This window comes from Anastrepha ludens, chromosome 6 (assembly GCF_028408465.1).
Source record: "Anastrepha ludens isolate Willacy chromosome 6, idAnaLude1.1, whole genome shotgun sequence".
NCBI classification, from domain to species: Eukaryota; Metazoa; Arthropoda; class Insecta; order Diptera; family Tephritidae; genus Anastrepha; species Anastrepha ludens.
In genome coordinates this window covers 24322044-24339410 of record NC_071502.1, presented here as the reverse complement: position 1 = coordinate 24339410, position 17367 = coordinate 24322044, and the positions used below count along the sequence as shown (strand labels likewise).

At 35.3% G+C, this 17367-nt stretch overlaps 2 protein-coding genes across 2 annotated transcripts; one reads left to right on the top strand and one right to left on the bottom strand.

Annotated features, from left to right (window-relative positions):
• Positions 1-206: 206 nt before the first annotated feature.
• LOC128867484 (MOB kinase activator-like 4) lies at positions 207-3299 on the bottom strand. Its single transcript, XM_054108712.1, has 4 exons — positions 2985-3299; positions 2658-2821; positions 2358-2567; positions 207-1657 (listed from the first exon to the last, which is right to left on the bottom strand). Exons 1-4 carry the CDS (start codon positions 3042-3044, stop codon positions 1420-1422), a joined length of 672 nt encoding a protein of 223 aa, XP_053964687.1. The 5' UTR covers positions 3045-3299; the 3' UTR covers positions 207-1419.
• A 1557-nt stretch (positions 3300-4856) lies between these two features.
• On the top strand, positions 4857-10061 carry LOC128865945 (ras-related protein Rab-2A). Its single transcript, XM_054106382.1, has 5 exons — positions 4857-5051; positions 5907-6066; positions 6136-6291; positions 9097-9277; positions 9333-10061. The coding sequence occupies exons 1-5, from the start codon at positions 5006-5008 to the stop codon at positions 9429-9431; spliced, it is 642 nt and encodes a 213-aa protein (XP_053962357.1). The 5' UTR covers positions 4857-5005; the 3' UTR covers positions 9432-10061.
• Positions 10062-17367: the final 7306 nt, after the last annotated feature.

Sequence of the window (17367 nt, the reverse complement as noted above, 5' to 3'; positions counted from 1 at the left end):
ATTTTTTATAATTATTTTTTAGGTAAAGGTTTGCATATATTTCTTTCAGAAAGTAAAACTACTACAAATTAAAAAGGAAAGTAATATGTTCTTCAATGAGAATTTAGGTAGAAACGGTTGATGGGCAGGTTTAGCTGCAAATGTGTTGATTATTTGGCGTCTTAACTAATGATTGTGTGGCATGTAGCAAGCGCTTAAGAGCTTTAGTTTATTGGTGTTTCAGAACTTGAGGTTGAATGCAGTTGATTTTCTTTATGTTTACCCCAAAAAAATTTATATTTATGCCCGTATTTTTTTCGAAATAAATTCAAAAATCATTTTACTTTTAATACTTTCCTCATTGAGCACAATTAAGCATCAAGACAATGTCACATTGCTTCAATCAAAAAACGAACGCAGTATTTTCGTTAATACATATAAACAAAAAATAAATAAATTTAGTATTTTGTATTGTTGATTTTAAATATTCGACATTTTTCTCTCTACACAGTGCATTACACAGTTTTTAAAAATAAATATTATATTTGAGTACAAACATGCGCTACTTTTACCGGGTGCACTAAACTGAACAGCACTCAGTTCAGCACTAAAATTAATGTTAATGTTTATGCTAGTTAATAATGCCAATGCTGCTCCAATGTAAATTGTCTGCTACAACAATCTCAATTAGATAGATATAAGCGAGTTAATATGAGTGTATGTGGATGTGAGTATGTATTGACCGTCTGTTGCCTGTCGAGCTAAAGGAATTTTATCAGAAGCATACATACTTTTATAATTAAGCTGCCCGTTTATAGCAGTTTTAGGGGCTTTGCTAATTCTTTGTTAATCTGATTTTATTCCACTTTCCCTTAGTATTCCATTATTTATGCATTTTGGGTATGTATTTAGACATTTGCTCTCTATATTTTCAATTTAAAATATCTGCTCGCACGCATGACAATTCGAAAATGTATTGAACGCTTGTCAAACTATATATATATGGACTATATAACATAAATATGATTTGCATTTGTCCTACAATTAGGACTGCCCACAACGCCGTCCTTCCACATTCTACTTGATTTTGCGTGAATTTCTTTGTTTGTTTGCTTTCCATACCAAATATGCTTCGCAAAAAGAACTACTTTCTAGTTGAGTTTTTTTCTTGCTTTTAATACATTATTTCTTCGATTTTCTCCTCAATCAATAATTTCGTATCTTATTTTTTGTTTTCTTTATAGGTTTTAGTGATTATAATGTTTTAATGACTTGCTTTCTATTCATGATTTTTCCTAGTTATTATTGTTTTGTTGTTGCTGTTATGTGTGTTTTTCTATAATGTGCTGCTTTGCCTCTTCAATCTGTGTTTTTGGATGCTTCTTTTGTATGCCACATTCACATTCTCACACAATTTGCCACACTTTGAATTTGTAAGCTCTAAGCTTCACTCTCGCCAGGCGTTGCGTTTTCTTCTTCATTGATTGGTACAATGAGATTCTCCTTAGACATAAGATTGTATTTTGTAACGAAATGCGTAAAGCGATGACATAAATACGTTTCAGCCTCAAATTCGTCGAATATTCGCCGGTGATGAAAATACGCATGGGAAAATATTCGGTAAACACGACGGCACACCGAACCCAGCTTAGTTACTGATGACTCCTTGATTGAAACCCTATCAAAGGTAAGGAAGAAAGATTAGTATATTCAGGAAATCAATACAGCAACTGGAGAAATTGAATCAATAAATACTATATAAAATTATGGAACCAATCATTTTTTATGCAATTTATTTTTCATAAAGCGTTCGCTCAAAACGAACAAATTGAGGGCTAAAAAATGGCAATCAAATTAGGGCATTAAAAAACTAAACAGCAGAATATTGATTGAATTGAATATGCATGCCCAAATTTCAAATATATATTAATTAAAGTTTAAATTTAGGAAAATAATATCATAACTTATGGTTTTACAACAAATGGCGATATTAGAAGATTAAATTAGTTTATAGGTGTTTTAAATGCATGAATGTATTAACCCTTTTGCATCACCGCTCGAAATGCGCGATGTAATCAAAATAACTTGCGTCGGCAAAATATTTACTGATCTAATGCAAAAAAAAATGTTACAAGAGTTTAAAAACAAATAATTTATTGCGGATTATTCCGTTCTTGGTGATAAGTGAGGGGTTTTGTATGCGCGGGCTATTGCATTCTTGGTGATTAGAGATAGTTTTTGCTCGGGAATTATTCCATCGAATGGTGCAAAAGGGTTAATTATATTTATTGAATAATTGCGAAAATTTTAAATATTTTAGTTTTCATTTTATATAAAATCATATGAAAATTTCTTTAATTTGATTCTAATTTGTTTACCTGCTTGGAAAGTATTTATTGCTATTCAAGAGACATGCAGCACCATCCAGCGTGTGGCGTGTATAATCAATGGCGGGGCATTCTTTTGGGGTTTTGTGTGCAGCACACAGGAATATCCACTGATCGGTGGCTGTCATTTGTGTGCATGTTGTAGGCGAACATTGCTTTTGTAGACGCACAGCAAGCCCATTTAGCTCCATACAAAATTGTCTATAGATAAAATATCAAACACGAAAAAAATGAAATTAAATAAATTTAATTTCTCTTCGAATAAAAAATCTTTTCCCCATTTGTTCTCACCTTAGATGTTCATATTTCCAGACGCCTTCGTCTTGAGCTTCTGGCATTGTTAGAATCAATTCCACATTAGATGGATCACGTTTGATCAGTTGTTGAATGTATTGTTGTACAGCCAAGGTGCTGTCCATTTCTTCCAGAGGCTCATCGGCCCAGCGACAGAAATCCTAGAAATGAAATCTAATTAAAATACCTCAATATGCTACGCTTATGGCTCTACGAGTTATAGCTCGAGCTGCTATTTGATATTTTATTTAAACACCAGACATCGAATAAATATTCTGTTACACTTATTGTCATGACACTGGACACTTTTCTCTCCATACTTACCTTCGCTTTTGTTCCTGGTCTGTTTCTTCGCAGAATCGTCGTGCTGTCCGCCATCTTCATGTTTCCTCTGACTCTTCCCTTTTAAGAAAAAGAAAGATCAAGTGAAGTGCTCCTCTTCCTCTGATGGGCGTGTTAATCAATTTTGTGTCACCGCTATTAAAATTTTATTATATTAATTAATACAAGCTTATTGAATTTTTCGACCCTATAATTTTGGTATGAAATTTAGCGAATTAAAACAGGTATTTCATACGAAAAATCTGTAGTTTCTCACACTCTTCTTTCCACTGGTTTTTCGTTTTGTGAAAATTTTTGACAACTCCTTCATTCATTCATGCAGAGTTGTTGTACGTCATATATATTGACAGGGTTGTATTTCACTGAACAAAAACGTTTAAAAACGGAAGTATGCGGACATATTATAATTACGTGACTTTATACTCGTACGTGGCTTTCTAAAAATTCCTCTCAAGTTGTTAATTTTAGTTTAAAATACGTACAGTTTTTCTTTTTTGCTATTATTGGGTATATCAATAATTCTGTTCCGACTCTCATATAAAGAATTACTTTCCTATAGTAGCTGATATTTTGACGATGCAATATCGTTTCCCCGCCCACCCTTGATCAAATACAGCGAAAATATAAGAGAGTTATTTCCAAGCAATGATCGCACTTTCTCGAGGAGATGTATTTGTTATTGTCGAGGACTACGTAATATTGGACTGAATTATTCTTCATTTTTCGTATGGGTATACACATAAACAGTAGTAAACGTCACTTCTAAAAAGCAAATAAGCTACCATCAAAAATGTAAATTAACAAAGAACTGCTCACAGAAGGAGATAACTAAGAAAGGAACGTAACTTACTTTTTTCCGAAATTCGTTTTAAAACACACGGTCACCTTCTAACGTGCTTGAACCCAATTACACGTATAACATCCACGATAGTGAAATTGGCATAAAGGGTATTGGGTTCTATTACTGAAATCAATTACTAAGTTGTCGCAAAACTAACCTCTGTTCAAAAATATGTTAAAAATGAAATAGAAAATAAGAGACTTCAATATTAATATTTCAATCAAGCCTTACCAAAGCGAATTGCATAAAAGGATGAAAATATGCTTAACCAATAAGCAATTAGTATTGTCTAACTGAAGTCGGAACGCTTTGAAGATCACCTCGTTCAGTTTACTACATTTATTAAGAAAATCAAGATTACAAGATTTTGCCATCCGAAGCAAAATTTTGAAAGTAAATTTGGCTGCTACGTCATGGGGTCATTGACAGCACAATTGTCTCCGCACATTTTAGATGTATTCACAAAACCAAGTAACATGGATCTTGGCCGGGTTGATTTTTTCGAGTATGACTAACACAATCTCAGTTTTTACTCACCTATGTTGCAAATAAACCGCTCTTCTCATATCCCTTAGTACAAAGAATTATAGGTTGGTATATTCAACTTTGACTATGTTATATTTCTGGATTGTGCATGACTTTTACGAGTGCTTGAGACGATAGCCATTTACAGTATTTTTGTAAATAACTATTACATTTTCATCATACATCGGATTCGGCTTGTTGTAAGTAGTTTTTGTTTAGATGTATAAACATTTAATTTGTTTCTTTGACTTTAATTACATCAAAACAAATTTATTATAATTACCGGAATTGTGGATTTGTGGACTTTTATTGAATCATTATTACTTTATATACCTTAACTATGATCTGGTTTTTGCAGGGCAAAAAATATACACAAGCCTTGGCATTACGTTAAAGAGATATAATAATGACTGCGATTGTATGTACGTAGTGTCGTTAATACGTCAGTAAAATCTATCATGTGGCAACCTGACAAATAAAAACAACCTGACAAGAAAATTGACAAGGCAAAGAAAAAGCGAGAAGACGACTACGACTTCGACTCAACACAAATTGCGTTTTAATTGAAGAAAATTAAGTAAAATAACTAGTTTTTGTGATATTTACAAACAAGAAAAAGCAAGAACAAAAAAATAAAATGTCGTACGCATATTTGTTTAAATATATTATCATTGGGGATACTGGTAAGTCTGCAAACGGTGCAAGTAAAAACAGATTACGGAGTACACAAAGAAGCGAGAAAATATGACTTGGAAATTTCTGTGTGCAAACATATGTATGACTGCAAAATATGAAACTCCAAATTGTGCAATGCTTTTGCAATATACACATTCACGTTTCGTTTGACTGAGCAGTAACATATAATACAACTTTGGGATTGTGAAACTAAAGGGGCAGCTAATTGCATTTTCAAGTGTTATCAATGTTGTTAGTGCTAGAACAGTTGCAGCTGTTGGTAGCTAGCGATGACTGTATGATGACGACAGCATAGGACAATACCTTGAAAGAAGTGCTTGGAAAATCGATATTTTCGCATTGTTCGGGCGTTGCTGTAGTGTAGTAACTACGTATGCGCAATTGTATATTTGCGGACAGTAGACACGTTTAAGGGTTACTAAGTGATGCAGGAAAAGGGAAGTGGGTTGAAAATGTACTATCTGGGGTTATTCAGTAATTCGTTTATAGCATTAAATATGATAATAACGTAATTGGTATTAGCCCTTCTTAATATCCTGTGGAAGAAAACGTATAGCTTTCAAGAAAATACATGTGTCGATACATTGTACCTGATGTAATTTAGGGTATACAAATTTGCGAAGCTAAACAGCTGTTTCGAAGGGTGTTATACATACATATGTTACTATACATTTTACTAGTGTAGAGTATATGAGCGAATGTGTATGTACACCACTCTGGATGAGGGTAATCAAAGCAATTATTTATTTGTATTCTATGCAAATTGTAAAATGACTAATGACTAATGTGTAAAGGTCGTTTTAAGGCAAAACAAAAAATATAGTACTTCCGCTTATATTCAGGTGTAGGAAAATCTTGCCTTCTGCTTCAATTCACCGACAAACGATTCCAGCCTGTGCATGATTTGACGATCGGCGTGGAGTTTGGAGCGCGCATGATCACAATTGATGGCAAGCAAATCAAACTACAAATCTGGGATACAGCTGGCCAGGAAGCGTTCAGGTAAAAATTACAAAGTACATAAATTTGTTATTGTTCTGAGAGTTTATACTTTGCTCTCTATAATTGCAGATCAATTACACGCTCATATTATCGCGGTGCAGCCGGCGCTTTGTTGGTATACGACATTACACGCCGTGAGACTTTCAATCATTTAACTACATGGCTGGAAGATGCCCGTCAACATTCAAACTCAAATATGGTTATAATGTTAATCGGTAACAAAAGGTTGGTAAAATCAAATTTAACCTAATTATGGATTATGGATGTATACATAGGTATTGAAAGTTCGAAGTAATAACAATTTTTCGAGTTTATCGGGATCAAGTTTAGGAAGTTGTATTAACATTACTATTGCGTACGAAAATCTGATAATATTGCTATGAGGGGTACGGTACACTAGACAGGACTAGTTTACTGGGGCGGCAGCCCTTGGTCGGGAAAAATCCGAGTCATTCCGGCAGTGTAGAACCGTCTGCCATGGGAATGGTAATATTGCTATCTTTGAAACCGTTTAACTCTTTTAATTTTCGCTTTGTCACACCGTCGTCTATTAAACAGGATAGACATTTGTAAATGCCTTAATTTATTATAGTAATTTTATGTAACGAATCCGCCGTCAGGGGAAGAATGATCAAAAATTAACGAGATTTTTAAGCCACTTGAAACTTACACTTTATTATAAAATAATTATAAATAAATCAAAATTAATTGGCGCGTACAATTCTGTTAGATGTTTGGCCGAGCTCCTCATCCTATTTGTGGTGTGTCTTGATGCCGTTCCACAAATGGAGGGCCTACAGTTTTAAGCCGACTCCGAACGGCAAATGGTTTTTTATGAGGAGTTTTTTCATGGCAGATATACACTCGAAGGTTTGCCATTGCCTGCCGAGGGGCGACCGCTATTAGAAGAAACTTTTTCTATTATTTGGTTGCTTCATGCACTGAGATTCCGCTACGGCGCTTATTATACTAAAATTTAATATATGTATTATAGTTTGATTGCAGTTCTGTTACCTAACAATTTTTGAAGTGAAATTTCTTAGGCGTCGATGGATGAGCGAGAATTAAGAGTAAAATTTCAAAGCCATGCAACGTTTTGGGCATTTTCGTTTCGCGAGAGAGAAAAAAGATATAACGTAGAGGAAAAGGAGAGAGAGGGCTATACCTTCTATATATCTTAGATACACTTTAGGCTATTTTTCTTGAGTTTTTCCTTGTGGTTGCAAATTTCTAGTGAGAAATAACACTGCCTACTTCTTGGCGCTTGTTAGTTGGTGCAAACTTGTAGGAAATATATTTTTGGTGCCTACTTTTTGGCGTTATATTTCCTTGGTGCCTACTGTTTGGGGCGTTTTTTGGTCCCAATTTTTTTGGCGTTATTTTTGGTACCTACTTTTTGGCGCTTATTTCCGTTTCCTGGCTAGTGCTTGTGCGTACCACAAAGTGCTATCCATTCTGGCGTCGGATTTATTGGTATTGCCTTGCGGTAATTTGTGTCGTTGCTGCGGTCCTGGAATCTCTGCGTTTGTGCGGGTGATAAACGCTCGGAGTAGTGCGCGTTGTTGCCACGGTTTGTGTCCGGCGTTTACCTACACCGGTCGACCCTTCTCCGTTTTTTGTAAATTTTGTCTATTTGTATTCTGTGCAAATGTTGTGAATTTTTTTAAATATATATTCTTTCTCTCTCTCTCTCTCATTCTCTATCGGGCCTCTCCGTCTTTCTTTGTTTGCCTTGAAAGTTTCACTTCTATTATGTGTACTACGCTACACGCGCTTATTTGTTTTAATTCTGCTTAAAAAGTTTGAAATTTTTATAAAAATTGGTCGAACTTTTAAAAATCTTCTACAAAGTTTGACACTTTGATTTATGTGATTATGTTTTTGTGGCAAAGTATTACAAAAAGTGAATGAAAATTAAAAAGAAAAATCAAAACTGATCACAATACCCCAAAGCTATTATTTTCTTTAAAAGTATATATGTTAAACTGCAATTAGTGGTGCCGTAGTCATAAGAGAAGTGATATTCAAGTGAATTTATGACCTCATTTGCATTTTTTTATTGTTAATATCAAAACAAATGTAAGGTATTCCACAGTTGCTTGCGGTTACGAGCAAAAATCAAAATTCAATAGATACATGCGATTAGATTAGATGCTTTATGAGGCTTGCATTTCGATCTTTTGGTTTTTTACGTAGAAAGCACATCACAGTACCTCATCTAGACCCAACTCCCTTGTTAAGCCTGGGTTGAATTGAGCGTGCGTGCCTTTCTTCTGGCTGCAGTTGGCCAAAATGTTTTCACCTTTTCCAACATTCCAGGATAAGGTGCATTGGAGTCTCTCAATAGATATATACGGTTGTGTTGTTATGCTGCTGCAGCTATTATCGTTTACAGTGATGCCCGTATGTTTGAGCAGAATAGCTGATTGCTATGGTTACGCTTATGGCTAAGGTACGGCACCAGTAATTGCAGCTTTAGTCACTACACCAGTCGCGAAGCGGCCGGCGTTTTGAAAATACGCTTCCATAAGACTAAAAAGGAGCTGCCGTTATAACGGACAGGAGTACAGTTAGTGCAAGCTAGCGTAATAACGGGCAGACAAGTAATGTGAGGAAAGTACAGTTTGGTGTTAAAATAAAATAATAATGAAATGGAATACCCTGGAAATTTGAGGATTTTTAAACCGTAATTTAAATAATAGCACAAAAAAAAGTCACTACACCACTAATTCTTTACAATGGTGACCGACGTTCCCACGACAGTCGGTTCTACGTAACCGGAACGCCCTGGATTTATATCCGGCCAAGGCCTGGCACTTCAGCAGTATTCCCAGTACATGTATGTGGATTGTTTATGTTGTTACATTAACAACAACAACAACATTCTATATTTGCGTCTATTGTATATTTTTGTCTTGAACTCAATTTGTCAATATTCTGTTACATATTCGCTTGATCTTTCGATTAACAAACCGCAGTTTCGTTTAAAATGTATTAATTCATGCACTTACATATATTTTTTGTTTTAAGTGATCTGGACTCGCGGCGTGAGGTGAAAAAAGAGGAGGGTGAAGCCTTTGCACGCGAACATGGGCTTGTCTTCATGGAGACTTCAGCTCGAACTGCTGCTAATGTCGAGGAAGCGTTCATCAATACGGCAAAAGAGATTTACGAGAAAATCCAGGAAGGTGTTTTCGATATAAACAATGAGGTGAGTGCTAAAAAATACCAATAGAGATGGTTAATATAAAATTTGGCATTTGCAGGCAAATGGCATTAAGATAGGACAACAGCATTCCCCCACAAATCCCTCACTGCCGGGTGCTGGTAATCAGGCTGGGTCGGCTAGCAGCGGCTGCTGTTAAGTAACACTTCTCAGCTGCGGCTGATGTAATGATTTTTTCTAATATATAAAAAAAACAAGAACTAATAACTAAAGATAATTTGCTCGTCATTTCTAATGCCTATTCTATTTGTATTTACTATTTTGTTGAGTACTTTTATTTTAAATCAATTTAAAAAGTAATATGTTAGTTAAAGAGGAGCTGACATTTCATTATATTCTTAAATTATAAGAAATGAAACGAATCTAAAAATACATACATACATACAGAACAACTGCACGCAAATAGATCATCAAAAACCAAATAAAGTCTTTTTAAAACAATTGAATTGATTCAATAATTATTACAGTATAGAAGTATAACAAAAACAAAAAATCAAAATTGGAGTAAATATGGCGAATATGCTGAACAAACTAATAACAAAATAAAATACGTCAAAACTAGTTTTCACTTAAGCTGCAGCAACTGATAGTGTTTTGGAGTTGTTTGTATATTCCTGTTCCCATTTTTTATTATATACGCGCAAAAAATTACTTAGACTTTTTAGCGCATACCAGTGAATTTTGTGCTGTATACGCATTAACGCTATTAGAATTTAACAAATGAAAAAAAAAAAACAAAAACCAAAAGAGTTAAATGGGCTTTCAAGAATACCAAAAACCAAAATTACATGCATACAATTAGATATATACAACAAACATGAAATATTTTAATGCTATAAAAACCAATTGATTATCAATTATTGAACTACTACAACTAGACACATAAAAAACATATATTATAAAATACGCTATAAATATGAGTAACGAATACATTCTAATTATTATGCAAAAAAGTGAAGCTAAGATTTTATACATACATACATACATAAGTGGATAAACATTACAAACAAAAAAAAAGAAGAGGAAATAGATGTACATTGAGACGCATAAAAAATACATTCATTTGTACGTTTGCAGCATGATTCAATTATTAAAGGTTTGCTCACTAGTGACATTCGAATTTTGACACTCGCTTACAAAAGGTTGTATTTAAGAAGGTGCATAAAAAGGAAAAAATTAAATCCTTTTTGGTAAAAATGGTAGCAAAATAGTATTTTGTTACTTAAATGGAAACAAACTGCGAACGGTTTAAAAAATAAATTTTAATTAATATTTGAATGTAAATAATGGTATAGATAGAAGTGATTAGCGGAAATTGCCAAGTCTAATATTAAAACAAGAAATTATTTCACATAATTCAAGATTTTATTTTGTGAATTAATTTTTAAATTTAAAACCAATCGCAACGTTTCGCCAATATGAAACTATTTTGTTAAAAATAAATAAATAATTGGCACGTACAATTCTGTTAGGTGTTTCGCCGAGATCCTCCTCCTATTTGTAGCGCGCGTTCCACAATTGGAAGCCGATTCAGGTAGATGCTTTTTATGAGAAGCTCTTTCATACTGGTACTGTGCTTTTCTAAACCTCCTCTGGACACTTCATCCATCCATAGGAAGGTGGGCTCATTGGAAACAAGTTCTGCCAACATTTTTATAATGAGATCTGCAATGTAATCGATTGCGTCGGGACTATCCAATTATTCTCACTGTCTTAACTCTTTGGGAAATGCTAGCTCTTTGCAAAACATGAATTTCTTCTAAATCAACACATCACAAGAAATAAAGCTTTGTAAATTCTCCACTCATCGATCTTGGATTACGTTGAATACTCTATCATGTCCTGACTAAAGCGATATGTATTCCATGTCATACTACCATAGTCCTGAAAATACCGATGAAAACTCTTGAGCGAGTTGTTGCTCGTAAGGAGTCCATTTTGAAAAAGAAATGTTATTTCTACAAATTTTACTTTTCCTCCACTTTTAGTCAAAATTTCTAGAGCTAGCAACCCAGTGTCTTGCTAAGGGAGCCGATTTGTCAAGAGGGAATGAGAAAGCTGCTTACTGAGCAAACCTTTTATTATTGAATCATGCGTTTGCAGTAGGTACATTTAAATCAAAAAAACAAAAACAAAAAAAATTAAAAAAGTTTACTGTACTTGTGTTGCGTCGTGTGTCGCCCGATGTCGTTTTGTTGTCGTGCACAGTAAAATATTTAGTGTACTTTATAATATTCAATCAAACAAGTGAAATGTGAGAGTGGGGTAAAATCTAAAATCTGCACTATGCAAACTGAGAAAAAGTAAAAAAGTTGGTTATCGTTCGTTCGTTCGCACTTCTATTGTCCTGTCAGTCAATAATCAACCAATTAATCAGACCTTCCATCATTCCGGCCTCTTAAACACAATGTATGTATGTTTGCTTAATTTTGTTTCCCTCAATGTCTGCTTGCTGGCTTACTTTAAGGGTTTACTGTAATTACGAACGTATGATTAAAGTTACTTAGTTTCTTGGTTTATATAGACATTCACATACATACATATATACAAACATTCATCTATGAAAAATAAATATAAACATGACACACATACATATTTACATGCGAATTCTTGCTTTAATGCATATTTTCGAATTAGACATTTTACATTAAATAATGCGAACCAATTATTAAGCGATGAATATTGCATTCAATAAAAAACAAAAAATGTAAAAAAGAAATTGTACGAGAAGAAATCACAAAGAGAGTGAAGTTTGATATGTGAACAAATAAAAATAAACCATTAAATACACTTAAAAAAATCAAATATTTCTACAGTTTGGGTGAGTTGGTTTAAAGTTTATTTAAAATGTAGCTTCTACTATTTTATGACGCGCGCGTCTTATTTCATATACAGCTGCGGTCAAAATCTTAGTAATGCACATACGTAAAATGGAATGGGTTGGAAAAGTGCTGTAATTGCTTTTATAAAAAATTTGATTTTTTCTCTCTTATAGCCCAAATGTCAAACAAAACAAATCCCAAGAAAATCCAACGTTTATGTTATTTCAGTGAGGTAAAATTATATTTAGAAAAACTGCAGCGAATTTTGAGCGGTCAAACACTTAGTAGTGTAACAAATTGTAAGAAAAATGTTTACAAAACTTTTATATGATGGTGATTTTATTTTTATTTTTACATGGGGTTTTGTTTAGTATTTAAATTAGTATTTTGTTGCAAGACTCTTATTCTTTAGAATTGTAGCACAACGGCGTTGCATTGAGTCATCAAGTTTTTGGCATCTTTCAATCGAAATCGACTCCCATGCGCTCTTTACAGCTTCCCATAGTTGCGTATTAGATGTTGGCTTGCGTTGTTGACTTGCCTTGACATCAACCCACAAATTTTCAATGGGGTTTATGCCTGATGACTGTGGCGGCCATTTCATTACGTTGATCTGGCTCGCCTCAAACCATCTTTTAACAACTTTGCACAAGTGTTTGGGGTCGTTGTCTTGCTGGAACGTCCAAACAAGCGGTATTTCGTCTCTGGCATATGGCAGCATGATGCCCTTGAGTATATCAACATATGACGCGCCAGTCATCATTTCCTTAACCCAATGAATGGGTCCCACGCCTAGCCATAATGCTAGAACCACCATGCTTTATTGTTTTTGTTGTATACTTTGTCTCGTATTCGGTGTTAGGTGGTCGTCTTACATATTGGCGCGTCCGACCATAACATTTGGACGAAGGGCAATTTATATGTTTTTTGGCGAATCGAAGTCTCTTTTCTACATGCGTTTTTGTCAACATTGGTACTTTTCTTGGACTGTGGGCACCCAGGTCGTGCTCACGCAAACGCCGACGAACAGTCTCAACGCTCGAAGACACTTTTAAGGCATCTTTTATTTCAGTAGCAGCCGCAAATGGAAACTGCTTTGACTATCTGACGATAGATCGTTTATTAAAGTTACCGGATGGTTTGAAAAGGAACACGTAAGGTAAGTATAAGCTCCAGTGGTATCACAATGGACCTGCGAAAGGTCTAAGTGTGTCTTTACGACAACCACCCAATCAATTACCTACCTACCTCTGACGCTAGACTTAAGTTCTCTTGCCGACATTGCTAGCTTTCTTCCACGCTTTCTTCCCCGCTTTTTGCCACTTGGTTTGTACTTGATGGCATTACGTACCGTTGTTGGTGAGCAATCAGTAATATTTTGCACTTCCACATAAGTTTTTCTATCAGCAATCAATTTTTTTATGAGGGCGCGTTTCTTGGGTGCGCAATTTTTCCTTCTGGACATTACTGAATGAGGAATAATAAAAATTTGGCCATTAGCTACAGAATATCAATTAAATAAACTTATCTCACCGTTTTTTTTAATTTTCACAAAGATAGTCGCGAACATATAATTTTTCACACACTTTTTCCCGCACTACTAAGATTTTGACTGATTAAAAAGCCGTTGCAACTAAAATTTCATGCAAAATTAACGAAACCAACAGGTTAAGTTTAAAAAGTGATTGCATACTTGAAGCCTAATCTAACGTATTTTACAGTGGATGGCGAGAAATTGTTGTGATAAAAAAAACGTGGCCACTTAAATATGTATAATGAGCCATAATATGCGGCCGCCGTAGCCGAATGGGTTGGTGCGTGACTACCATTGGGAAGTGCGTAAATTCGAATCTCCGTGCATGAAACACTAAGATGGAAGAAAAAGTTTTTCTAGTAGTGGTCGCCCCTCGGCAGGCAATGGCAAACCTTCGAGTGTATTTCTGCCATGAAAAAACTTCTCATAAAAAAACATTTGCCGATCGGAGTCGTCTTAAAACTGAGAGGCCCAGCTTGTGGAACAACATTAAGAGGAGCGCCAACAAAATGTTACGCATCTAGTTAAGATTCAAGTTTACTGAGAAAGTACTTGGCCGTTTATTTGTGTTTACTGCCAATTTGAATGCAGTTTTGATGAATAAAATTTATCATAGATTGCCAAATGACCCTTCTTAATTGGAAGGGAAGCTTGGTCAAACACTTAACAAATGTACCATTTACCATGCCTACCTCAGTAAAAGCAAAGACACATTTTCGCAAAAAATTTATCTAATTAAAAAAACATCTCGGTTTTATAGGTCATTAAGTTCTCATGCAATGAAACACAATTTTATAGACCTGCAAAAATAACGTTGGTTTTTGACAATTTTTTTTGTGTGCGATGTCGAGAATTGTCTCTCACACAAGCTGGCGCAAAATTACTCACCTTATCTACACTTGGCACTTATGAACGCAATGGAGCGCGTAAAGTTTAAAATAAAATCACTCAAAATAATTTTGTCTAATTAATAAAAAAATATGATTAATTTTTGCGCCACCTTGTGCATGAAAGATTAACGACTTGATTAAACTGTTCAACATTTGTATGAGGATTTTTTTAAATTTATTAAGGGGGGAGCCTGGTTTATGATGTCTAAAAATTGCATCTCTTTGCGATTTTTTTTAAGGAAAAAATTAATTTAGCACTGCAAAGTTTTTTCTATGTTAATGAACAGTTAAAAAGTATAAAAAATTTTTGTACTGGTTAAAATAAGTTGAAAAAAATGTTTAACATATAAATTAGTAGAGCGCTGCAACGCTGGAGTTTCCAACTGGCATACAAGATACAGCTCGTAATTATTATCTAAGGCAAAAAATTCAAATGGATTTCTAATTATCATGATTTTTTAGATGAACTAAGAAAACTGAGAAAAATTCCAAAATTTCAACTTTTTGGAGGTTTTAAAGAAAAAAATGCCTTTTTATAAAAAAAAATTCACTTCAACTAGGTATAAAAATCTTAAACTTTTTTTTATCTATTTTGTTAGTTCAAATAGAAGAGAATTTAATACTGAAGGGAACAAGCTATGATTCATTTCAAAAGGTTCATTAGTTTTTTTTCATTCATGTACGCCAATTCAAAGAAATCATAAAAATGAAAAGTCGAGAAAAGAAGATAAAGTTTGTACTATAGCTGGCCGGTCACAGCGTAACTACCTAACGCTCGCCAACCTTTGGCTTTGTATCTACGGAAATATTGAGAATTAGGCTCTGTAACTTTGTGTGAATATTCTGAAATATATAATATTAGGAATCGCTTAAAACGAAAAAAAAATTGGGTTTTTTGACCTTATAAATGGGGTTTTTGACCCTTAAATTATTGTGAGTTTCGTAAGGAGTTCGGAACTTTTTTTGTGCAGTTTTTTATTTTATATTTAGCAGCCTACATACAAGCATATGTGGACGACGTTGCCTGTTTGGTAACGGGCCCTTCGCTATTGAACATATATAGGAAGTGTAGAAAACTCTAGATATGATTGGCACTTGGTGGTGTGCGAATGGACTATTGGCAAACAAATATCTTGGAGTAATCCTCGATAGTAAACTCTTTGGAAGTCACACGTTGAAACCAAAACATCCAAAAACATCCCACAGACAGCTTTCTGGCGGTGCAGGGGTGCCTTTGGAAAAATGTGGGGTCTTTCTCCTTGCAAGATCCTATGCATCTACACGGCTATGATAAGACCTATTATCTCCTATGAATCAGTGGTCTGGGTGAGAATCCTCTCTCACTCTCGTGGGAGTCAGGAGGACCTTATCGAGACTACAACGCACTGTGACCATCTGTTGCACCGGAGCTTTTCTGACTACGTCATGTCCGGCATTGGCAGCTCTGGTTAGTCTACCACCACTTGATGTTGTGATCCAAGGAGAGGCATTGAAGGCCATCTGCAGGCTGAAATAGAATGGGAGCTGGTACTGCCCTTGTCCGGCATTGGACAACAGAGTAGGCATGGACTTCAATCCAACGATCCTCGCCATGCCCCTTGACGTCATGCCATCCAGAGTCGTATTTGAAAAGAAATTGGGTGTGGTGCTGCCAGAGGTTCAACTGTGGTCAAACTCAGAAAATGAGCCCGACAAACACTGTTGTTGTCGCATTTTTACGGATGGCTCCAGGACCGAGCACGGTTCCGGCTCTGGTGTCTACGTGAAATCAAGCGGGACACAACCACACTTTTCTCTTGGGATGCATGCATCTGTGTTTCAAGCGGAGAGGTATGCTTTTCAAGAAGCGTTGAACTTTGTTGTGGAAAAATTTGAGTTATTTTATTGAATTCTACTGACTTCAACTACTATTAGTTGTTGTTGTTGTTGTAGCATCTTATACTTGTTTTTCCCGACCCTTTGATGCCGCCTCAGTGAACTAGGTCTGTCTAGTGCGCTGAACCTTACAACATGACTGCTGGTTTTTGTTGTTGTAGCAGTAACTTTGGTAGTGCGAGCCGCACGCTTTTTTGGCAATAAACATCTTTATGCGTAAAACTTTGAAATTATCTGGCTGTGAATTTCACAAAAGGTGGGTGGAAAATGTGGCTGCAATCCACAGATCGATCAAGCAGAGATGGTAAAAAAAAATACAATTGGGTCTGCATAAGAGGAAATATAATAATTAGTTTGAAATTATATGCTTTTCGTCTGGTTGCATAGTCTCCTACCTTCCAATGACCTGTAAGGGTTGCAGTGATACGTGAGATGGTTGGGCCTGTACGGCGGCCATGTCTTTCTTGTTGTGGTACATGTAGTTAATTGCTTCCCCCTTATTTCGGTGTGCTTAGTATGAAGCAATGGATGTCTTCATTGTGTTTAAAAGGGTAGGAACTGCTCCGCTTTTGTTATATCTAGTGACGCACCTTGTCTTGCGAGCTCAACCGCTATCACATTACCCTCTATATTCCTATGATCGGGAACCCTTATCAGAGTAACTTTAAGCCAATGACCAAGCAATTCTAATTCCTCTCTACGCTGTAAAACTAGTTTGGGTGAAATAGAATTAGAATCTAAGGAAGAGATAGCTACTTCTTCCACGTGGAGCTCTTCGCCATAATGGAAACAGTGGAAATCATATCCCAAAGAGCGTTCGAGAAAATAAAAATTAAAATACTTTCGGACAGCCAATCGGTTCTGAAAACCTTGAAAAGCTTCACATTCAAGTCAAAAGTCCTAACCGAGTGTAACAATGCACTCAATAAACTGCCCACTCATAATCAGGTCTCA

What these genes read in the sequence shown, in the direction of transcription:
- LOC128867484 (XM_054108712.1), bottom strand. Translation starts at nt 3,044, where the DNA reads ATGAAGATGGCGGACAGCACGACGATTCTGCGAAGAAACAGACCAGGA. An exon ending in GACCAGGAACAAAAGCGAAG is followed by an intron (nt 2,822 to 2,984) that starts GTAAGTATGGAG and finishes TTTCATTTCTAG; the next exon opens with GATTTCTGTCGCTGGGCCGA. An exon ending in AATAAATACTTTCCAAGCAG is followed by an intron (nt 1,658 to 2,357) that starts GTAAACAAATTA and finishes TACCTTTGATAG; the next exon opens with GGTTTCAATCAAGGAGTCAT.
- LOC128865945 (XM_054106382.1), top strand. Translation starts at nt 5,006, where the DNA reads ATGTCGTACGCATATTTGTTTAAATATATTATCATTGGGGATACTG. An exon ending in ATGTTAATCGGTAACAAAAG is followed by an intron (nt 6,292 to 9,096) that starts GTTGGTAAAATC and finishes TTTTGTTTTAAG; the next exon opens with TGATCTGGACTCGCGGCGTG. An exon ending in TTTTCGATATAAACAATGAG is followed by an intron (nt 9,278 to 9,332) that starts GTGAGTGCTAAA and finishes TGGCATTTGCAG; the next exon opens with GCAAATGGCATTAAGATAGG.